The 21,157-nt window shown below is 36.6% G+C and overlaps 1 protein-coding gene across 1 annotated transcript in view; it reads left to right on the top strand.

The window, feature by feature from the left end:
* The window catches only part of LOC129743637 (protein O-mannosyl-transferase TMTC2-like), an 878,041-nt gene that overhangs the window by 800,908 nt on the left and 55,976 nt on the right, over positions 1-21,157 (top strand). Inside the window, exon 8 of the mRNA XM_055735714.1 lies at positions 16,779-17,023. Within this exon, the coding sequence (XP_055591689.1) occupies positions 16,779-17,023 (245 nt within the window). The remainder of the gene's footprint in view (positions 1-16,778; positions 17,024-21,157) is intronic.

Here is a 21,157-nt window from a genome sequence, read left to right as displayed (position 1 = left end):
TTTCACGTGTGAATAATTTTTGCAAAACATCGATGGTGTTTTGAAGGCCGGCCTTCAAAAAACGAACTTGCGAAATTCATCCAGTAAATGAACATTTCACTTCGCAGTTCACTTCGTGCTCACTGTGTTTGTACCTTTACCATATTATAAGGTATAAATATTTATAAACTACGATAGTTTGAACTGCAAGTCTTAGTATTTTGATCAGAATTTCTAAATTAGTTCTTTTTTGGAAATAAAATAAAATATCGGAAAAATCGCTAACCCGTTTCATATTTCAATACAATTTTTTAAATTCATATCTCCTTAAATTCGATTACCTAATATTTGTTCATAAACATCGTTCCAGACACTGTTAAATGCTTTCATTAATACGATTTAGCTTGTTAATGGATGCAAAAAGTGCATTCATTCTAGCTGCCTTCAAGTTTTCCTTTTAATTATCATGGAAGCGTAAAAAGTGCAAACCGAAAAAGAAAATACCTTTTATGGTGGTGGCATTTTTCCTCCCACCTGCCAGCCCGGTCTCAGCTTTCGATCCTTATACATTACCGCACTGAAACCGAAATGACTTTAAAAAGCTAGCGAAAAAACACACATAAAATCTGTGTGTTTTTTTCTATTTCGCTTCTATTCCGTCCCAGAGCTAGCAATAGTTGTCCCATCGCTACCCATAGTAGCGCAATGAGCCTCACGAGAGGGCGGACATCAGAGAAGGGATTTTTTTTTTACTTGCTTCAGCCAAGCTGCTTTACGGTCGTCATAAAAATCACGTTAAAAGGTTTTCCCCCCTCCTGGTCGTCGCCTTCGTCCTTGTCGCCGTCATCGTTGGTTGTCTTGCGAAGTGTATCTTCTTCAATGGTTAGGTAAACCATCCGGAGGCTGTCGCCACGTAGTTAGTTAATGTACATTTGCCAACATACAAGCGCCGCTCTTCGGCTTACTTCTAAGTGACGTCGTCCTTCCTCCTAGTTGTCCTCCCCATTTCTGGGATCCTAGATAACAGATTTTTTTGTCCTGTCTGAGAAGGGCACTGTGTGTCAGGAATGGCAATAGCTAGGCTACACCATGCATGGCCGCTGATATTACTTAAGTACTTGACAAGCATGGGATGTTATATGGCTAACTAAAGAAAATTTATTAATTTGAATGTGACAGGAATAACAATCTACAAGTTGTTGAAAAATGTGAATAATCCTCGAATTATAACACAGTTGAACTTACCTTTCTAGCGCTTAGGTTAAATTCCGGCTGGACCGCATTTTAATCAAGGGTCAACTAAAGAAACCGCCAAGTTAAGAAACAGTGGGTCTATATTGAAAACAGCTCACAAATAACATAAATTAACGCAACTAGCATTAAGAAGTTTTATTATGGTTTTATTACGGCATTTTCGTCGTAGAAACATGAACTTCTATCTGAACTAAGTAAAAATGCAACTACAAAAAAAACTATTTTCACAGCACTTCCTGCAAGTAAGCAAGCAAAAGCTTCAAGTGACTTACAAAATTGCACGTTCTAGAAAGGCTGAAATTCTTTAAAAACGAGTCAACTCTGCCTAATGAGTCAGTTACGAATAAATTGTAGTCTCTCAATGAGTGTGAGAAATAAAAAAATGCAATTTTATTTTGTAAATTCGTGCCAACAAAACCAATGTTTGAACAAACAGTTATTTTTTGTTTCACAAATTCAATCACTGTATTTTTACTGTAAAATCACAAATAGAGAATAATAATCGAATAGTACAAAAGTTGGAACCGAGCAAACATTTAACGGCTTAATCTCAGAAACAACAGAATTATAAAAGCACATACCAGATGGAATGATTGGATAAAAATTACCGGGGGGACAAAGGTTTCAAAAAAAAAAGTTTGATTTTTATACAGGGTGACAATAAAGTTCCCCTTTTATTTGTTTGAATACTACAACAACCTATAATCCAACCAAACAATAATAAAATTCTTTGGAATCTCGGCTATCAGGTTAAACCGAAAAAAATACAAGAAAGGCTCAAAATACCTTCTAAAGCCTTTCAGACAATTTATCAATTAGTGGAACATGCCTTCGACACTGCCCACTAGACCGCTGCAAAAAATGACTTTTTGCTCCTATATGTTTTTTCGATGCCTTTTGGGTCCCCAAGCATCAGTGTAAAATTTGAGATGATTTGGTTGATTCCTGAGTTAGCGCAACGCGTTTCAATTTTGTATGGAAATTTGTATGGAAGAAGAAATTTTTGTACATTAAATCATCCAGAAAACTCAAATAAGCTTGAAATGAAGTCGGTCTTTAATATTTGCTTTTGAATATTCTCAAGCTTCATTTTTTGCTTACATGACAAGCAGCTAAGAATTTCATGGAAAAAGTTATAACAATATCAAAATAAAAAATCGGAATCCATTGAAAAGTATTCAAAAATGGCAGACTTTGCTTGCTAGAGCTGTCAATAATTTCATGAAATGTTATGGCAAAGGTTATATTATTCAATGAATTCTCTGGCAATGCAAAGCAGTTTTTTGAGATTTTTCATTTCCATCCTACTGTTACACAGCTTTCAAACAAGCAGTCAAAAACGATATAATTAAAATAATGATTTTTAAAAACAAAAATTTTATATATCATTGAATATCTTTTCTGGGGTACAATTTCGGTTTGTGCTTTGTTCGCAAGAAATGTACTGCAAAAATCAAGGAACATTTTTCATACAAAGTAATATTTTTTGGAACTTTCAGAAAATCTCTGGCGATTTTTGAATGAAAAATTTTGTTTTCCCATACAAATTTCCATACAAAATTAAAACTCGTTGCGCTAATTCAGGACTGGATGGATCGCTTAAAAAAAAAATATTGCTATTTCTGGCAGCAAAAACAACCAAAAAAAGTAATGGGAGGTGTAAAAATTTAAGAAATTGAAGTTTTCATACAAAGCTTGCAGCGGTCTACTGCCCACTTGTACAACTCTTCACAGTGTTTTCTTCACCCACGCCATGATTTTCACAACTGAGCCACTTCACAACCATCAATTGCTCAAAGAAGGTCAGCGGAAGCATTCTAAAAGTCCTTTTTCCGTGAAAAATTTCGATCCTGTGTCCCTTGAAGGACCTCTGTGCTGATTTTTGAGTGTAACAACAAGTCCAATACTGCTAACTAATCAGCAACGGATCTTCCGTCACGTACTGAGGCCGGAGCACTTAGATCCAGATGGATTAAGAGCTTTAGCAGATTTGAAGCATGACGAATTTCGCTAAATTGACCATTGCATCTGGAAAAAGCAGTTTTTTCGCTTTTGGGGGCTTTAGGGTCAAAATGACAAAAATGACAGTAATGACAAAAATGACAAAAATGACAAAAATGACAAAAATGACAAAAATGACAAAAATGACAAAAATGACAAAACTGACAAAACTGACAAAAATGACAAAAATGACAAAAATGACAAAAATGACAAAAATGACAAAAATGACAAAAATGACAAAAATGACAAAAATGACAAAAATGACAAAAATGACAAAAATGACAAAAATGACAAAAATGACAAAAATGACAAAAATGACAAAAATGACAAAAATGACAAAAATGACAAAAATGACAAAAATGACAAAAATGACAAAAATGACAAAAATGACAAAAATGACAAAAATGACAAAAATGACAAAAATGACAAAAATGACAAAAATGACAAAAATGACAAAAATGACAAAAATGACAAAAATGACAAAAATGACAAAAATGACAAAAATGACAAAAATCACAAAAATGACAAAAATGACAAAAATGACAAAAATGACAAAAATGACAAAAATGACAAAAATGACAAAAATGACAAAAATGACAAAAATGACAAAAATGACAAAAATGACAAAAATGACAAAAATGACAAAAATGACAAAAATGACAAAAATGACAAAAATGACAAAAATGACAAAAATGACAAAAATGACAAAAATGACAAAAATGACAAAAATGACAAAAATGACAAAAATGACAAAAATGACAAAAATGACAAAAATGACAAAAATGACAAAAATGACAAAAATGACAAAAATGACAAAAATGACAAAAATGACAAAAATGACAAAAATGACAAAAATGACAAAAATGACAAAAATGACAAAAATGACAAAAATGACAAAAATGACAAAAATGACAAAAATGACAAAAATGACAAAAATGACAAAAATGACAAAAATTACAAAAATGACAAAAATGACAAAAATGACAAAAATGACAAAAATGACAAAAATGACAAAAATGACAAAAATGACAAAAATGACAAAAATGACAAAAATGACAAAAATGACAAAAATGACAAAAATGACCAAAATGACAAAAATGACAAAAATGACAAAAATGACAAAAATGACAAAAATGACAAAAATGACAAAAATGACAAAAATGACAAAAATGGCAAAAATGACAAAAATGACAAAAACGACAAAAATGGCAAAAATGACAAATTATGACAAATTATGACAAATTATGACAAAATTTACAAAAATGACAAATTATGACAAAATTTACAAAAATGACAAAAATGATAAAAAATTTCAAAAATGAACGAAACATAAAAAATGATAAAAATAACAAGAATAACAAAAATGACAAAACAGAGTAAAATGACAAAAAATAAAAAATAAAAAATTTCAAAATTTCAAAGTTTCTTCACATTTGAAAAAAATTAAACCTTTGCAATGACAATCTTAGATTCCAGTCCTGTTGGTGAGCCGTTGTATCTTTTTCGAGATATTTATGATATTTTCGGCCTAATTTCTTTAACTGAAAATCCAGATTGATAAAGCCAAATTATGAGTATTGAGATAAATATTTTTTTTAAAATTTTTTTAATGTTCTGGTTTTGTTCAATTCATTTTTTAATTTTTCTATTCTTACGATCTTGCTTAAAGAAAACTTAAATGTATTTAAATACAGAGGTAAACACAAATCGAAAAATAATTTAGTTTATGACGACTTCAGCAAAAAAGATCCATTTTCTGTTCAAATCAATATTCAGCAATTTTAAAATAATTGATCAGAAAGGAGTTTTTGAATAGGAGTGATGGCTCAATTAAATTGAAACTTGATAAATTAAGCGTTCTTAAGTTACCGGAAGAAAATAAGTTCGCTAACCAAAAGTAAGCGTTACTTATTTGTATATTAAACTATAATTCTGGATTTTTTTTCTGACACAAGGGTATCCACTTGCTATCATCAACTCAAAAGGAAGGCTGACTAAGAAACAGTCCTAAAATAAAAAAAAATATTCTCAAAAATACAGGCTTAACAAAATTTACCGGGTCAGCTAGTAATGGCTGGTAAACGGTGGATAATGTGCAACACGAGACCCCATAGTGGTCATATCACCTCTTATTCACAACTCCTATCTCTACCTCCCCGCGGTGCCGGCTGGGGTGCGAGTAACCTAAGCGGAGATCGGGTACCCAACCCCGGTGGATGCTTTGGTCGCATGCAGACTGAGAAGGTGGCCGCACGCGTCTGTTCCCCAGGTCAGGGGCGGCGTGCAACAACAACCGAGCGTCTGTTCTCCAGGTCAGGGGCGGCTCAAACAGCGTCTGTCTTGCAACAAGCGGCTGAATTTATGAAATGCGGCTCCCGCCAGCTAAGTCCAAGATGGCAGCCCCATCGCGGGATAGGGACTTTAGGCTAACAACCTACTGCTCCCGATTTGAAATTGTTACGGAATCCGAAAGAAATGACCGACCTGAAACTTTGGCGACGACTTTTAGCATGAAAACACGGACACGAATTGGAACTTGGAATGTTTTAACCCTTGCCCAACAAGGCAAATTGGAACAACTTGCTAGAGAGGCTAGCCGCCTCAAGCTTGAAATTCTGGGACTGAGCGAAGTCCGTTGGCCTAATACTGGAGAACACAAGACACAATCCGGGCAAGTCCTGCTTTACTCTGGCATACGAGGAGAACATGCTACTCGGGAACGAGGAGTTGGTTTCCTGTTAAGCCCGCAGGCCTACGCGGCCCTCATTAGATGGGAACCGATAAACGAAAGAATAATCGTAGCCAGATTTAGAACACGGGTTAGAAACCTTACAATGGTCCAGTGTAATGCGCCAACTGACGTTGCCGACTTGCAGGAGAAAGAGCAGTTTTACAGTCAACTGAACAGCGTAGTTGAGAGAATTCCGAAGGGTGACATTCAAATCCATTTGGGCGACTTCAACGCAAAGATTGGCTCCGACAATCAGGACCTTGAGCGCATCATGGGGCGCCATGGCCTAGGACAGATGAGCGAAAACGGAGAGCTGTTTGTAGAATTTTGTGGCAACAACAACATGGTGATCGGTGGATCGCTCTTCCCCCATCGACCAGCACATAAGGTCACTTGGGTATCCCGAGATGGCCGAACAGAAAATCAAATTGACCACATCTACATCAGCCGAAAATGGAGAAGGAGCCTTCTTGATGTCCGCAACAAGCGAAGCGCAGACATTGCATCTGACCATCACCTCGTCCTTGGCGAGATACGACTGAGAGTTGCGCGTGTCCAACGGCGCGAGGAGAAAGTCGGGTGTCGATACGACGTCCGCCGGTTGGAGAATCCAGAGGTGAAAAGGGCATACGTTGAACAGCTAGAATCCCGAGCCTCGGAGCTGCCAACAGACGGAACAGTCGAAGAACAGTGGTGTGGAATCAAGAATGCCTTTATCACGACGAGCCATGGTACTCTCGGTAAAGTTTGTGGAAGAAGGAGTGAATGGATGTCGGATGAAACTTGGAGGATGGTCGATGATCGGAGAAAGGCGAAAGTCGGAATTGAGCAGGCATGTACCGGGTCAGCCAAAGCAGCCGCCCGCTTACGATATGCGGAGCTGGAAAAGGCAGTTAAACGAGCTTGTAGACGAGACAAGAGAGCCTGGACAAACTCCCTAGCCGAGGAGGGAGAAAGAGCCGCCGCCAATGGAGATATCCGATTACTTTATGACATTTCTCGCCGCCTCAGTGGTGCAAGGACTAATGCAAGAATGCCGCTAAAAGACCGAGCAGGTCAGTTATTGACCGATCGAACAGATCAGCTCAAACGATGGACTGAGCACTTCGAACAACTCTTCCGAGTCACGAATAGCGATGGCCAACAGAATCTGCATCTCGAAGCGCCAACAGTAAGTCGCATAAATGGCGTCAACTCGGAAGCGCCTTCGCTGGCTGAAATAGAAGCGGCAATCAAAAACATGAAATCCAACAAAGCACCTGGGATAGATTGCATCCCTGCTGAAATGCTGAAAGCCGACCCTGCCCTATCAGCACAAATGTTGCACCGTCTTTTCGCTGACATCTGGGATACTGCAACATTCCCGGCCGACTGGATGCAGGGTATCCTCGTAAAGGTCCCGAAGAAAGGAGACCTGACAGAGTGCGGCAACTGGCGAGGCATAACGTTTATCTGTACAACCCTCAAATTACTCTGCAAAGTGATTCTGAACAGGATCCAGGAGAAAATCGACGCTACACTCCGACGGCAACAAGCTGGATTCCGATCTCGACGATCATGTGTGGACCACATCACAACGCTACGAATCATACTGGAACAAATCAACGAATTCCAGGACTCTCTTCTGCTGGTGTTCGTTGATTTCGAAAAAGCATTCGACCGACTTAACCATGAAAACATCTGGGCGGCTCTAAGGCGACAAGGGATCCCAGAGAAACTAGTCCATCTCATCGAAGCACAGTATGAGGCATTCTCGTGCAAGGTCTTGCACGACGGTGTCTTGTCCGAACCAATCCCGGTAACTGCTGGAGTGAGACAAGGATGTATTCTATCACCGCTACTTTTTCTAATCGTAATGGATGAGATTCTGATTGGATCGATTGACTGTGCACCGAACCGAGAATTGTCGTGGAATCCTTCAACAATGGAGCAACTGAACGACCTTGACTTGGCTGACGATATTGTTTTGCTCGCCCAAACACAACCAGATATGCAGAGCAAACTCGACGACCTCACCGAAAGTTCCAAGGCAGCAGGTCTCAAAGTCAATGTCGGAAAGACCAAGTCGATGGAGATCAACACAGGAAATCCCTCCAGTTTCATGGTAGCTGGGCAACAAGTTGAGAAAGTGGAGTGCTTCCAGTATCTTGGTAGCCAGATTACGCCTGATGGTGGTACCAGAAAAGACATCGAAACACGGATCAGAAAGGCCCGATTTGCGTTTGCGAGTCTCCGAAACATCTGGCGGTCACGCCAGATCTCTCTACGAACAAAAATCCGAATCTTCAACTCAAACGTCAAATCCGTATTGCTGTACGGGTGCGAAACTTGGTGCACATATGCGGTGACGACGCGAAAACTGCAAGTATTTGTAAACCGCTGCCTGCGGAATATCATCCGCGTTTGGTGGCCTGGCAACTGGATCTCGAATGAGGAACTACATCGCCGGTGTCATCAAAAGGCGCTAGAAATCGAGATTCGGGAACGTAAGTGGAGATGGATTGGGCACACGCTGCGAAGAGATGAAAACGAGATTTGCAGAGAGGCGCTAGATTGGAATCCAGAAGGTCATCGAAGAAGAGGCAGACCCAGAAATTCGTGGCGGCGAAGCCTAGCCGCTGAAATCCGAACTGTCGACGAGAATCTTGACTGGGACCAGGTGAAGACGCTGGCTCCGGATCGTCAACAGTGGAGGTCTTTTACCACGGCCCTATGCACCGGAGGATCGGCGCGGGATCATTAAGCTAAGCTAAGCTAGTAATATATAAGGACAGCATGGAAAAAATTACCAAAATTTTTCAGATTACCTAAATTTTTAAAATTGATAAAGTTGGTAAAATTGACGCAACTGATAAAGTGCACAAAATTGCAAAAGATAGAAAATATTGACACTGAAATGATGAAAAAGGCTGAATGACAATAAATTACAGTAAAGACAAAACTGAAATAAAATTAACAAAAATGAACAAAATAGAAATTTTATGAATTTTCTCAATTTTTTTCAAATTGGTATTCCAATTAATTCAATTTTATTAATTTTGGCAACATTTATTTATATTTTTTTGTGAGATTTTTGTCAATTTTCTAAATTTGTTTTAACATTTATGTTTGTCTATTTTTTGGCATTTTCGATATTGCAGTCATTTGTTCATTTATGGCATATTCGCCATTTCAGTCATTTTTGTCCATTTTAAAAATTTTGTCATGTTTTGTCAATTTTGTCATTTATTTAAATATTGTCATATTTTCAGTTCAGTCATAAATTAACAAATTGACAAAATTGGCGAAATTTACAATAAGCGATGGAGGCGGAGCTGAATTTGGGTAATGATATTCCACTAGTGCAATTAGGATGCAGCAAAAATTTCACCCAACTTTTGACCCAACTTATGGGTTTTTGTTGAGGAGAGAAACAATAACTTTAGCTTCCATCGCCTTTGAAGCAAACTGCCATGAATGACCATATTATTTACATTTTAAAAATGGCCCAAATTGACAAATTGTCGACAATGACAAAATTCTTGAATGTATATTAACTCTTACTTACTCTAGCGATTGACAGATAATATAAGTTGTTTTACAATTTATCAGGGGATAGAATTGCTGAACCATTTGGGTTCATTAGAGTAGATGAGCTGCACGCATGATTTCACCCCATTATTTTTTTCAATTCTCTCGTTTATTCCACTTCGGAGCTTAATCAGAGCAAAAGCTGAAAATTTGAAAGACATGGTTCTGAATCTTTTTCATAAGTTTTATTCTTTGATTTAAAATTTGTTTCATTTTGAGTTTACCATATGCTGTTGAGATTATTAGTATTTCAATAAAATTAAATAAAATCGGGATCATACAGGATATTCCAGGACGAAATTATTCCAAAACCGCCAATAACTTGCAAATAATTCAATTTTCTCGAAAACTTTGTTTTGTTTGAAAAATTCATCAATCCTATAAATCATTATGAACTTTCATTTTTTAAATTAATTTCGTCTTTACTGTGTTTGAAATTCTTGAATGTGTTTGAAACATTCTTGAATGTGTTTGAAATTCTTGAAGTTATTTTATGATTAAGATTTTAGATATCTATCATTTGTTTATAATTTATAAAATAACAAAAATTTTCAGCTATGGAATGTAGAATGGTTATCAGTGTGCAACACCATTCTTAAAAAAATGCTCAATTCCATACCGGCTGACCTTGCCCACTGCATTTTTAAACCATCTGAGCCCCGGATTGGATGACGATTGCAATTTAAACGAAACGAAGAGTACCCATTGCACAGTGGTCCAGAAATGAAATTTAGCGGGAAACAATTATTTGCGCTCTTGCCTTCGGTTTTAGACATTTGATGTCCAAGACAAAGTTGTACAACATCACAAGGCGCTACTTTTGAATGAAACATTTTTAGGGTGGTTCATAAAACTCCTTAGATACGAAAATTATTTTTTTATTGTAAGGAGATAGTGCTGTATTATGTTCAGCAATTATGTAGAACAACATAATTGATGAAACTTTGTAGAAGACTTCGAATGTCTATCTATTAACGTTTAGGTTTTATGATGATTTTTCGTGTACAAGTTAGGGTGGTCCTACAAAAACAAGTTTTTTTGTTATAACTTTGTTGGGTATCAACTTATCAAAACCATGTGTTCGGCAAGTATTTGGCAAATCATTATGCGCATCTTTTGTAGCAAACAGATTTCTAATATCTGCTTTTGATTCGCAGTTATCATGAATTTTGTGTTAAAAAATGGCCGTTTTGTATGAGCCATAACTTCAAATGGAGCAAACCAAAAAATTCAAACTTTGATTCGTTTAAAAGAACATGTTAAAATCTACATTATATCAAAAAACTGGAGAGGTGTTTTTTGTTTAAAGCTTTTTATTTACATTTGAACTTGACCAAAATTGCCATTTTTCATATAACCTTTCTATATTATTTTTGACTACTTTTGGCTGCGTGAGGAATAACCGTACACATCGTAACATTTATATCATCATTATAGTTAACAGAAACGGAGAAACGGAAAAAAAAGTTTATTTGAGAAATCAATAAAAAATTCATAGAAAACAAAAAAAAAACACTTATATTCTAGCAATAATGAAACTAATAAAAAAAACGCGTTATGGGTCACCACAGATCAAATGACGGCTGCATTCAGGAAGGCTGATTTTTGAATATTTCATACATTTTCTATTGGATAGTGAGAAGTACGGATCTGATGTCAGGAGGAGTCTTTTAAAAACATCCTCCAGACTAACCACACGATCGAACTTTCTGGAGTGGTTCCTCGAAATCTTCGTAAACTTCTGTTTCTTGTTTCACCAGCTTCTTCCGAATACATGCCTATGGGTAAAATATGATGTTTTATGACTGCTGCTCCATGCACTAACAATTTGTGTACGATTGGAGAAACGGGATACCAGCTATATAAATTGTTATAAAGCACCCGAGTTTCTTCAGCATACCCTTCAAACGAGCTACTGTTGATAATGGTTAAAATCACGTGAAACAAAAGCTGAACATTCAGTCCCGTAATTTGTGCAACTTCAATCCGTTTCTCGAAGAATTTCCTGGCAATATTTCCTGTATCGGAATTCCCACCGGTGACCCTAGGCTCATCAATACATAAGTTCAGTTGTTCTTTGAGTATGTTTCGAAGACTTTGACGCCGTTAATTCACTTCTAGGGTGATTTGCCAATCGCTGCACAGCTAAGCACAAGATTTTGATGTTTATGCTATATTTTAGTCATTTCAACCAAATTTACTCGATTTTTTTTGTCGATGCACTCATACAGGGTTGGTCAACAAGATCCAAATGTTCAAGTGTTTGAAAAAAATGACATAAATATTTAAAAAATCATTTAAAACAGCTTGTCTGTGCCCAATAGTTTCACAGGCGAATTTTGTGTCGTGCATAATGTTGTCCGATTTTTTCCAATGGTTGCACATTTTAAAAATCAGTCACCATGAGGCCGAATAAGCTGATTTCTGTTACGGAAGCGTATTATGAGAACTTCTAGTTGAAATGCAATTTAATTTTTAGACGGCCCCTTATGAAGGAGGGGGGGGGGGGGGTCTTCAATATAAACCGTCCAATGCACTTTCAAATTCCAATTCGGCCCAAAAAAAAACACAAAGCCGCTGGTTTGAGTGTCTGGAATAGCATTTATCACACGAGAAGTTTTCTCAAAAACTCAAATCCACCTCTTAATTTACCCGAAGCCATTTGAGTGGAGTGTTATTTAACCTAATTTGCCCAGTGTTGAGCCTTTTCTTTATATGTTCTACCAACATAAAATTTTATGTCTTTTAAATCCCATAGAACGAACTGATAGGTATTTGATATTTAATTTTTAAGTGGCTATAAACAGGTGAAAAGATTAGAGAACGTGATCTGTTTTGCCCCCTTATACCCCTATGAAGAAGATGCGATTTTATAAAATAAATGTTTAGGACTCATTTGGAAGTCGATCGATTTTTACATAATGAATTTCAATTTAAAACTTGAAAATGGACACTATCACGCCCAAAGTATCAGATCGTTTGACTGATTTATGCTCATTTTGTATAAGAATGTTTTTTTCGAAAAGTTAATTGATTTAAAAAACTCACATCCTATAGAAATGCTTCCCAAGAGTTTTCCGGCATCACAAAGCTATGACTGTTTATTTTTCTGGATGATAAGGGCCAAATAAAGCTTCACATAGATGTCTCCAGTGACGGCAACTCGACGGCAGATTCGAATTCCTGAGAAATTGCACGTCAGATAAGTAATATTTCGGGTCTTCCAACTATCGACTTCTAGTTTTTGGGATTAAGGGTCGAATTTTTCCTCCGGTACAATATTCTGGCCATATTAATAACAATATCAAGAAGATCGCTGTTGACATGGATTAAAATTCTTTAAGATTTTTCGTCACGAAATTAGAGAAACAGATTTTCTCAGAACAGCTTTTAGATTATTTGCATAAAATGTTGAGTAAATGGTCGGGATAAAGGATTTCAAAATAAATATGATAAAGTCTCTCAAAGCCAATGCAGTTGAGTTGACTTTGACACTTTTCAGACATTGCAAATTGCCCGACATTCATACATACATAAGTTTTTTCAACAAGTTTAATAATTGCAAAACTCAATTTTAAAGATATGACGGTAAAAAAAATAAACTTATGGATATATAAAGTGTCTTTGAATTATTGAATTAATTTTTAAAAATCAACATGGAGTGCAAAAAACGTGAAAATTCTTAGTGGAAAATAATTAATTAAACACAGAATTTACTAAAATTACCATTTAAACTTAAATATCCACTTATTCAGAAAAAAACATGTCATATCAATAGACAATTCGAGTTGCCTAAGTTGCATGTAGTCAATGAACGTGTTCAATTTTGTATGACAATTTGTATGCAGGAAGAACTTTTTGCATATATAAGAAATTCAAATAAGTTTGAAGTTAATTTTTTTTAAATTATTGATTTTGACCATTCTTAAGATTAATTGTTTGCCAGAATAAGGAGAAGCAAAATATTTCATGAAAAAAGTTATAACCATTTCGAAGTAAAAAATAGTAATCTATTGAAAAGTATTGTAAAATTGCAGGATTTGCTTTCTGAAGCTTTCAATAATTTCATGTCATGTTTTTGCGAAAGTTTTAAATCATCACACTTATTGGCTATGCAAAGCAGTATAATGCGATTCTTATTTTCATCCAGTTAAACAGCTTTCAAATTAGCTGTCAAAACACTAAAATTAAAAAATATTTACTTATTTTGAATTTTTCGTATGACAACGAATATCATTACTGGGGTACAAGTTAGGTTTAGTTTTTGTTCACATTCAATGTATTGCAAGAACCACGAAATATTTTAAAAATACAAAATTATGTTTTTTGAACTTTCAGTACATCTCTGATGGTTTTTGAATGAAAATTTGGATTTTTCTACAAGTCTCCTTACTAATTCAAAACACGTTGTTATAATTCAGGACTTAATCAGTGGCTTCCAAAATTTTTATTGTTATTTTTAGCTGTAAAAACAACTAAACAAAGTTATTGGAGGTATACGAATTTATAAATTTGAAATTTCCCAACAAATTTTGCAGCGGAATTATGTACAACAATGGGGCAGGAGGAGATTGAGCGGACCAATTGTTGCACGATCCAACATATTTTCTGGTTAAGTATGGATCAGAATTTTTTTTCAAAATCGTGATGTTAAAATTGTCCAACAAACGTTCCGTATAGAAAACTGATACGAAAAATGTTTTGTTCTGACGTCAAACCTTATTTGCCGTAGAAGGAATGTTAAGGTTTTGGTTAACAATAAGCACAAAAACCGCACGAAAAAAACAAGAAAAATTAAAACTGTCGTAAGATACACACTTTCTAGCAGAAAATATCACAAAAGCCTCATTTCATCAGAAAACATTCCGAATTATATGATTCAGTATTATTTTTGAGGAAAAGTAGAAAAACAGCTGAGATATTGACAATTTAAGTCATGCTGTGCAACAATGGGTTAGGGGACAACGATTGGCAAATCACCCTATATTGGTTTTCCTGACTCTCCAAGTGGGTTTGTCCATACAAAGACGATCTGTGATCTTCATGAACATTTCTAACGAATCTTGTTAGATCTGCACTTTCCTTAGCAAAAATGAGCCTAATAGGTCTGCACAAACTCACTGAGGATGGGCTATCGTTACTCCAGATAACGTTTTGTATCCCATTAGATTTATCTACGAGACGTAACGGAACAAGAGAAACCGCGAAAATGTGGGAATCGCTGTATTCACGCATGTCTCCTACATCATCTTCGTCAATGAATGATTGATTAAATCTATATTGAAATAATTTGAAGATCAAAAGATAAAGGATCGTTCAAAATAAATTTATACCTGCTGTGGTTTGAGCTACCATATGCTCCCCATTTTAAAATCAGTTGAAGCATTTTTTCCGGCAATGTAGAATAATATTGTAAATATTTCAACAACCTTTCCACTGTATGACCAACCAAATTAATTTGATTAATTAATTTCTTTTTCAATGTTAATTTCGAAAGCTTCGGATCCATTTTTAACCGAACTTCAACCACATCTTTTTCACTAGACCCCTTCAGCCAGTGAATGACTATAACTTTCCTTTGAACGTTCATCACGAATAATCGAAACTCTTGAACTGAAAACTGTGTGGTTTACTTGGGTTTGATCAAAATGATCACCGGAGGAGCCAAAACTGGCTTTCACAGTTAAAGGACATAAGTGAATAATAACTCCTTCTAAGAAAAATACAATTCAAGACTTTCTTGTTGGGTAGTTAGTAATTCATTGTTTTCAGTTTATGGTTCTATACATTAATAATCAAGAATCCTCATTTTTTTTTCATTTGTGCCCCTCTGGCTATGTTAGTCTTTCAAAATTTTTACAAAAGGTTATTAATAGGAAACTCTGCTTTTGTAGTGGTAAAAAATTTAGAATTATTGACTAAGGGTGCGAAAGCAAAGAAGAATTCCATGTCGCAGAGCAAAAGTGATATATTTTGTTATATGAAAAATGGCAATTTTGGTCAAGTTCAAATGTAAATAAAAAGCTTTAAACAAAAAACACCTCTCCAGTTTTTTGATATAATGTAGATTTTAACATGTTCTTTTAAACGAATCAAAGTTTGAATTTTTTGGTTTGCTCCATTTGAAGTTATGGCTCATACAAAATGGCCATTTTTTAACACAAAATTCATGATAACTGCGAATCAAAAGCAGATATTAGAAATCTGTTTGCTACAAAAGATGCGCATAATGATTTGCCAAATACTTGCCGAACACATGGTTTTGATAAGTTGATACCCAACAAAGTTATAACAAAAAAACTTGTTTTTGTAGGACCACCCTAACTTGTACACGAAAAATCATCATAAAACCCAAACGTTAATAGATAGACATTCAAAGTCTTCTACAAAGTTTCATCAATTATGTTGTTCTACATAATTGCTCAACATAATACAGCACTATCTCCTTACAGTAAAAAAATAATTTTCGTATCTAAGGAGTTTTATGAACCACCCTAAAAATGTTTCATTCAAAGGTAGCGCCTTGTGACATTGTACAACTTTGTCTTGGACATCAAATGTCTAAAACCTAAGGCAAGAGCGCAAATAATTGTTTCCCGCTAAATTTCATTTCTGGACCACTGTGCATTGGTTGCATCATGTTTTTACACGTTTTTCCGATTATGAAACGGTTTTTTCCTTTCCCATTTTTTCCTCCTCTTCCTCATTCAAAACCTAGTATTTATTCGGTTCAGGGGAATTGAACAGCGTTGACAAGAAGAGGCGACCCTCATCATCGGTAAAGGAAACTTTTTGAAAACGGCACATACAAGTAGCCGGGACAGCAACGTGGGAGGCATAAAGTGCAGTCCAATTATCTGTGGATTACGTTCTCCAAAGTCCTCTTCTGCGGATTATTCTGGCCATGTCGTTGGTGGAATGTTTGATACAGGCAGAGCAGACGTTCCCTGGAGTGGCTCTTTTTGTGCTTTCTTGCAAAATACTTTGGTCTTCCTTCGAGTGGCTCCTGGACCTGGAGGGGCTCTTTCGTATTTTTTTAAAAGTCGGTTCTCTAGAAAAGAAAAAAAGCAAAAAGTTCTGGTCCCCGGTTGGATTAAAAAGCTTATCGTTTGACGTAATACCGAAAGAAATTTCTGTCCTCGCATCCTTTCGCCTGTTTTAATGCTCTTATCGTTGACGTAACACTCGAAACCTAATTTTTCAACTAATTTCGTTCTTCACCATATTTTTTTCTCCTTTTCAGTGGCCTATCTGAACCTAGGCACCTCGTTGATTGCCCTTGGCCGGTGCCAGGAAGCGGTCACCGTACTCCGCGAGGGCTCCAAACTGGACGGGGCAGGATTACGCGATCGGGCAGCCCACGATAATGCCCGGATCAGTGCGTTGCTGCAGCTCGGAAATCTGTACGCCGAACAGGGCAAGCTGCAGCGGGCACTGGCAGTGTACCGGGAGGCGTTGCACATACTGCCCGATCGCTATCCTCCTCAGGTGAGTTTTCATGACTATGTATTAATATTTTTAGACCTTATACTGAACACAAACAATACACATTCATGGAATACGGACTCCAATAAAAATCTTCAATTTAAAGCAAAGAAGCTCATTGTAACTTTTCAAAATAAGCTTGAATTTCCCGTATATTATTTACCTAAAGAAAATGAAAGATGTGGAACTAATTATTGTGGGATACCGAAATACTTATATAGTGTAGATGATCCTATTTCCGTTTCATATTTGACATAAGATTTATCAGAGTGTAGCTGGACGGTCATCAGAACACCCCTCGTCAAAAACAGCAACTATCGCCCTTTCACATCTTGCATGCAGATAGTCTCCCAGTTCAGTTCAAACCGGCTCCCCGAACACACACGACGCGCAAACCGCCGAAAGTAGTGGACCGCTCGAGTTTTCCCGTCATGTCCGAGCTTGGGCCAGGTAAGAAGTAGCATTCCCTAAAATCCGGTTATTTGACGGAACCACGTCTCACAATTGGCGATCCTGCCAGGAGCTGTTACATGTAGTAACAGCAAGGACGATGGGGCCAATCTTCTCCGAGAGAAAAATTAAGTTTTTGTTCCGTAGTCAGCCATTTTGTTTCGTATTAAAATTTGCATGGATTTTATAAAGCGTTTACAGCAGCATGTAGCACGTAATGTTCAACGAGGATCAATGATGAATTTGAATATTTTGAATATCCTTTATTTAACACTTTATTGATCAATTACGCGAAGCTGTCCGGGACTGGTAAATTTATAAAATGAATGCCAAAGTAAAAAAAAAAATGAGTCATGAAAAATTCTCTTACATAATCTGTTTTATTTGTTGATTCAAGTTGGAAAGCATTTGATTCCAAATAAACCATATTATTAAGAATCCGAGAAGCAAATTGGGCAATTTCCTGCAGGGAACAGAAACCATTTTGCTCTAATAAGTATGCATCTTTTTCTTACGGCATCTTAATCGTGACTCGGGAGTAGTAAAAAAACAGGACCCTGATTGAAGAATGCTTTTATAATCATATCTTGAAAAATAAAACAATTGAGTGCTGGTTACTTGCTTTGTGAAATAAGGATTCAAAACTAGAAGAAGATGCTCACGTGACAATGCACAATGGCATGATGCAGATTTATATCGTTTAAAGTTTCAAGAAGACTCTAGTGGCTGGCGCGACGAAGACCTCCGCCTGTTAGCATGTTATTGATTGAAAGATGGCGTGATGAAGACTTCCGCCTGCAAAGAACGTTGGTTCAGCTGTCGGGCGCGACGAAGAACTCCGCCTGCGAGATCATGACAGTTTATAAAGTGGCGCGATGCAGACTTCCGCCTGATAAAACGCTTTTGTTCGAAAGATGGCGCGATGAAGACTTCCGCCTGAAAGAACGTTGATTCAGCTGACTGCCTTTTAGCCGCCGGTCGTGGCCTAGAGGATAGCGTTCCAGTCTTCTAAGCCAGAGTCCATGAGATCAAATCCCGATCACGGCACATATAGTACTCTTTCTGTGGTCTGATGGTTTTAGCATTTGTAAGATGCTAGCCATAATATCCTTGAAAGATGTAGTACACCTTAGAGTTAAGTCAAATTAGATCTCTTCAAAGAAACATGAAGTTTCGCTGAGATCCTATATGTGGGTGTTCGTTTTTTTGGCGCGACGAAGACCTCCGCCTATGAGATTATGACAGTTTGAGAAGTGCCGCGATGCAGACTTCCGCCTGATCAATCGCTTTTGTTCAAATGATGGCGCGATGAAGACTTCCGCCTGAAAGAACCTTAATCAGCTGACTGGCGCGACGAAGACCTCCGCCTATGACATCTTGAAAAGTGGCGCGATGCAGACTTCCGCCTAAGGGAACGATTTTGTTTGAAAGATGGCGCGATGAAGGCTTCCGCCTGACAAAACGTTGATTCAGCGACGCAGATTTCCGCCGGTTAAAATGAGATACTTTGAAAAATGGCGCAATGTAGACTTCAGGTTAAAATTAACAGAAACTAAAAAAAGCCTAGTTTTTTACAGCTGCGACGCTTGGTGCGACGCAGACCCCTGCTTTGTAATAAGAACTAAAAAAAAGACAACTTTCTAGCGTTGCTCAGACTTTCGCAAGCTTGCAAAATGTTAGTAATTAGGCATGCAAACTTACGCTCTGAAGACGCTAGGATGAACAGCTTGGGGATGCAAACTGTTCAGTGAGGTGGATACAGCTGGACAAAAAGAATCTAATAGCACACTTCCTTCATAGGACAATTATAGTTATTATAAGTGTGCGACGCATAGCCCACATTAAATTCCACCATCCAATCAAAATGAAGGAGTTTTGAGGCGTTCAGCTATTTAAAACTATTCGGGAGCTTAAGTGTGTGCTTTAATGCAAACGAGTTTTCGTAAGTCTCAAATATGACCATTGAAAGATTAAAGAGTTCAAAATGTTTAGTTGCTATTGATTTTCTCCTGATTGTTATTGATTATTATATCCCTTTTTTCGTTAGGGAACAGATAATTGATGAATCAACGTGGGAATGAAATCCTCGTATCAATTTAAATAAGCCTTAATGATAAATTAAGCAAGGTCAGATCCGGAAATGTTTTCTACGTCGAATATTCTAGGTCATCGTTAATAATCCGCTACAAGTGCTTTCAATTTGAATGGCTGATTGTTCGGGAATTGAGCATTGTCGTTGTATTTCATGCATAATAATAATCCTTGAACAACTTTTGTTTCATGCAAGAACGCACCATTGGTGCCATTGGTGTAACCATTGGTGCAGGCATTCTTACTCAGATGGATAGATTGACCCCTACGAACTAAAAATCGAAGCACCTCAAGAGGATGGGTTAGCAAAGGTTTCTTCCTGATAGTCCATAGAGAGATTTTCATCAAAGCCACAATTAAGATAGAATCACAGAAGAAAGTTTAGTAGATGCAAAAAAAAATTCCACCTCCCAGAGATTGGCAATATTTTTCTAATTGTTTCGGTTTAGTTTCTCTTCCTTTTGGCGATTATAGTTACGAAATCGTGATCGGTACTGCGAGCATAACTTGTTGCTCTGAATTTTTGGCCTGATCAGATGCGAATTCTGCTTTCATGTTGGTGAAAGCTTGAAGTTCGAATTCAAAAGAGGTGGTCACTCGACTCGTAGTATTATGATACTTTTTTTGCCCTTGTGATTGTTCAAAAATTCGGTAATTTTTATTTGTTTGTAGAACACCAAGAGATGATCAAATTCCTATCTTTGACAGTTATGTTTTGCTGCTTGTATAAAAACTCGATCAATTGATCGAATTTATCGAAATGAAATGCTTAAAACTTTATTTATTTCTTCTTGAGGAGTTGAAAAAATCGAAGAGGAGAGGGCGTTGAAAAAGATAAATTTGAAATTTGTACCAACCTGATTATTGTTCAATAGTTAGTAATTAGCGATTAGAGCTTCAAGCTTAAAGCGAAATTTTTTTAAGCCTATTTCACGTATTTCATTAGAGATCGCTTACTTTGAATGAGTTAGCGATTCAATTAGCGGCGCTAATTTTCCAATTAGCGATGTCGAACACTGCCAGTAAGAACTTTTTGTTATAAAAAGGACAAAAAGAAAACGAAGTTTCAATAACACATTACCTTTCTATTTTCGGTAGAAAAAAGTGCTTATAACTGTTTTTGTTTGAATACAGTCGTTCGGGGTGACAATGGGTCTAAAATAAGGATGCCAGATTGCCCGGTTTCCGAGATTACTAGGATATTTAATAAAAAAATTAAGAATAGTCCGACCCGGCTCGGTGGCCCAAATTGTAATTAAAAATACTCAGATTTTGCTCGGATTCATTCACTTTATTTTACAAATAAAAAAATAAACAAATTGTGTTGTAAATTTTCTTTTATTTTTGAAAGCCTTAAAAACGATTTAAAATCTGTCGATGAGATTTGTAAAAAAAATTTGGATTTTGCTAAAATTTGCCCGAATACTGGCCGGATATTCGGTCGTCAATTTTTTAATCAATGTCAGGATTTTTTATACAATTGCCCGGATTTGTCCGGCCCGGATACGTGCTGAAAAAATTCAGACAACCTTAGTCTAAAAATGATATTTTTTTAGTTATATTCCCTATAACTCCCGTTATTCCATTCACATAAAA

The sequence above is a fragment of the Uranotaenia lowii genome, chromosome 2 (genome assembly GCF_029784155.1).
Source record: "Uranotaenia lowii strain MFRU-FL chromosome 2, ASM2978415v1, whole genome shotgun sequence".
In the NCBI taxonomy this organism is placed as follows: Eukaryota; Metazoa; Arthropoda; class Insecta; order Diptera; family Culicidae; genus Uranotaenia; species Uranotaenia lowii.
Note: the sequence above shows the minus strand (reverse complement) of the source record. Positions and strands in the feature narration are given on the sequence as shown.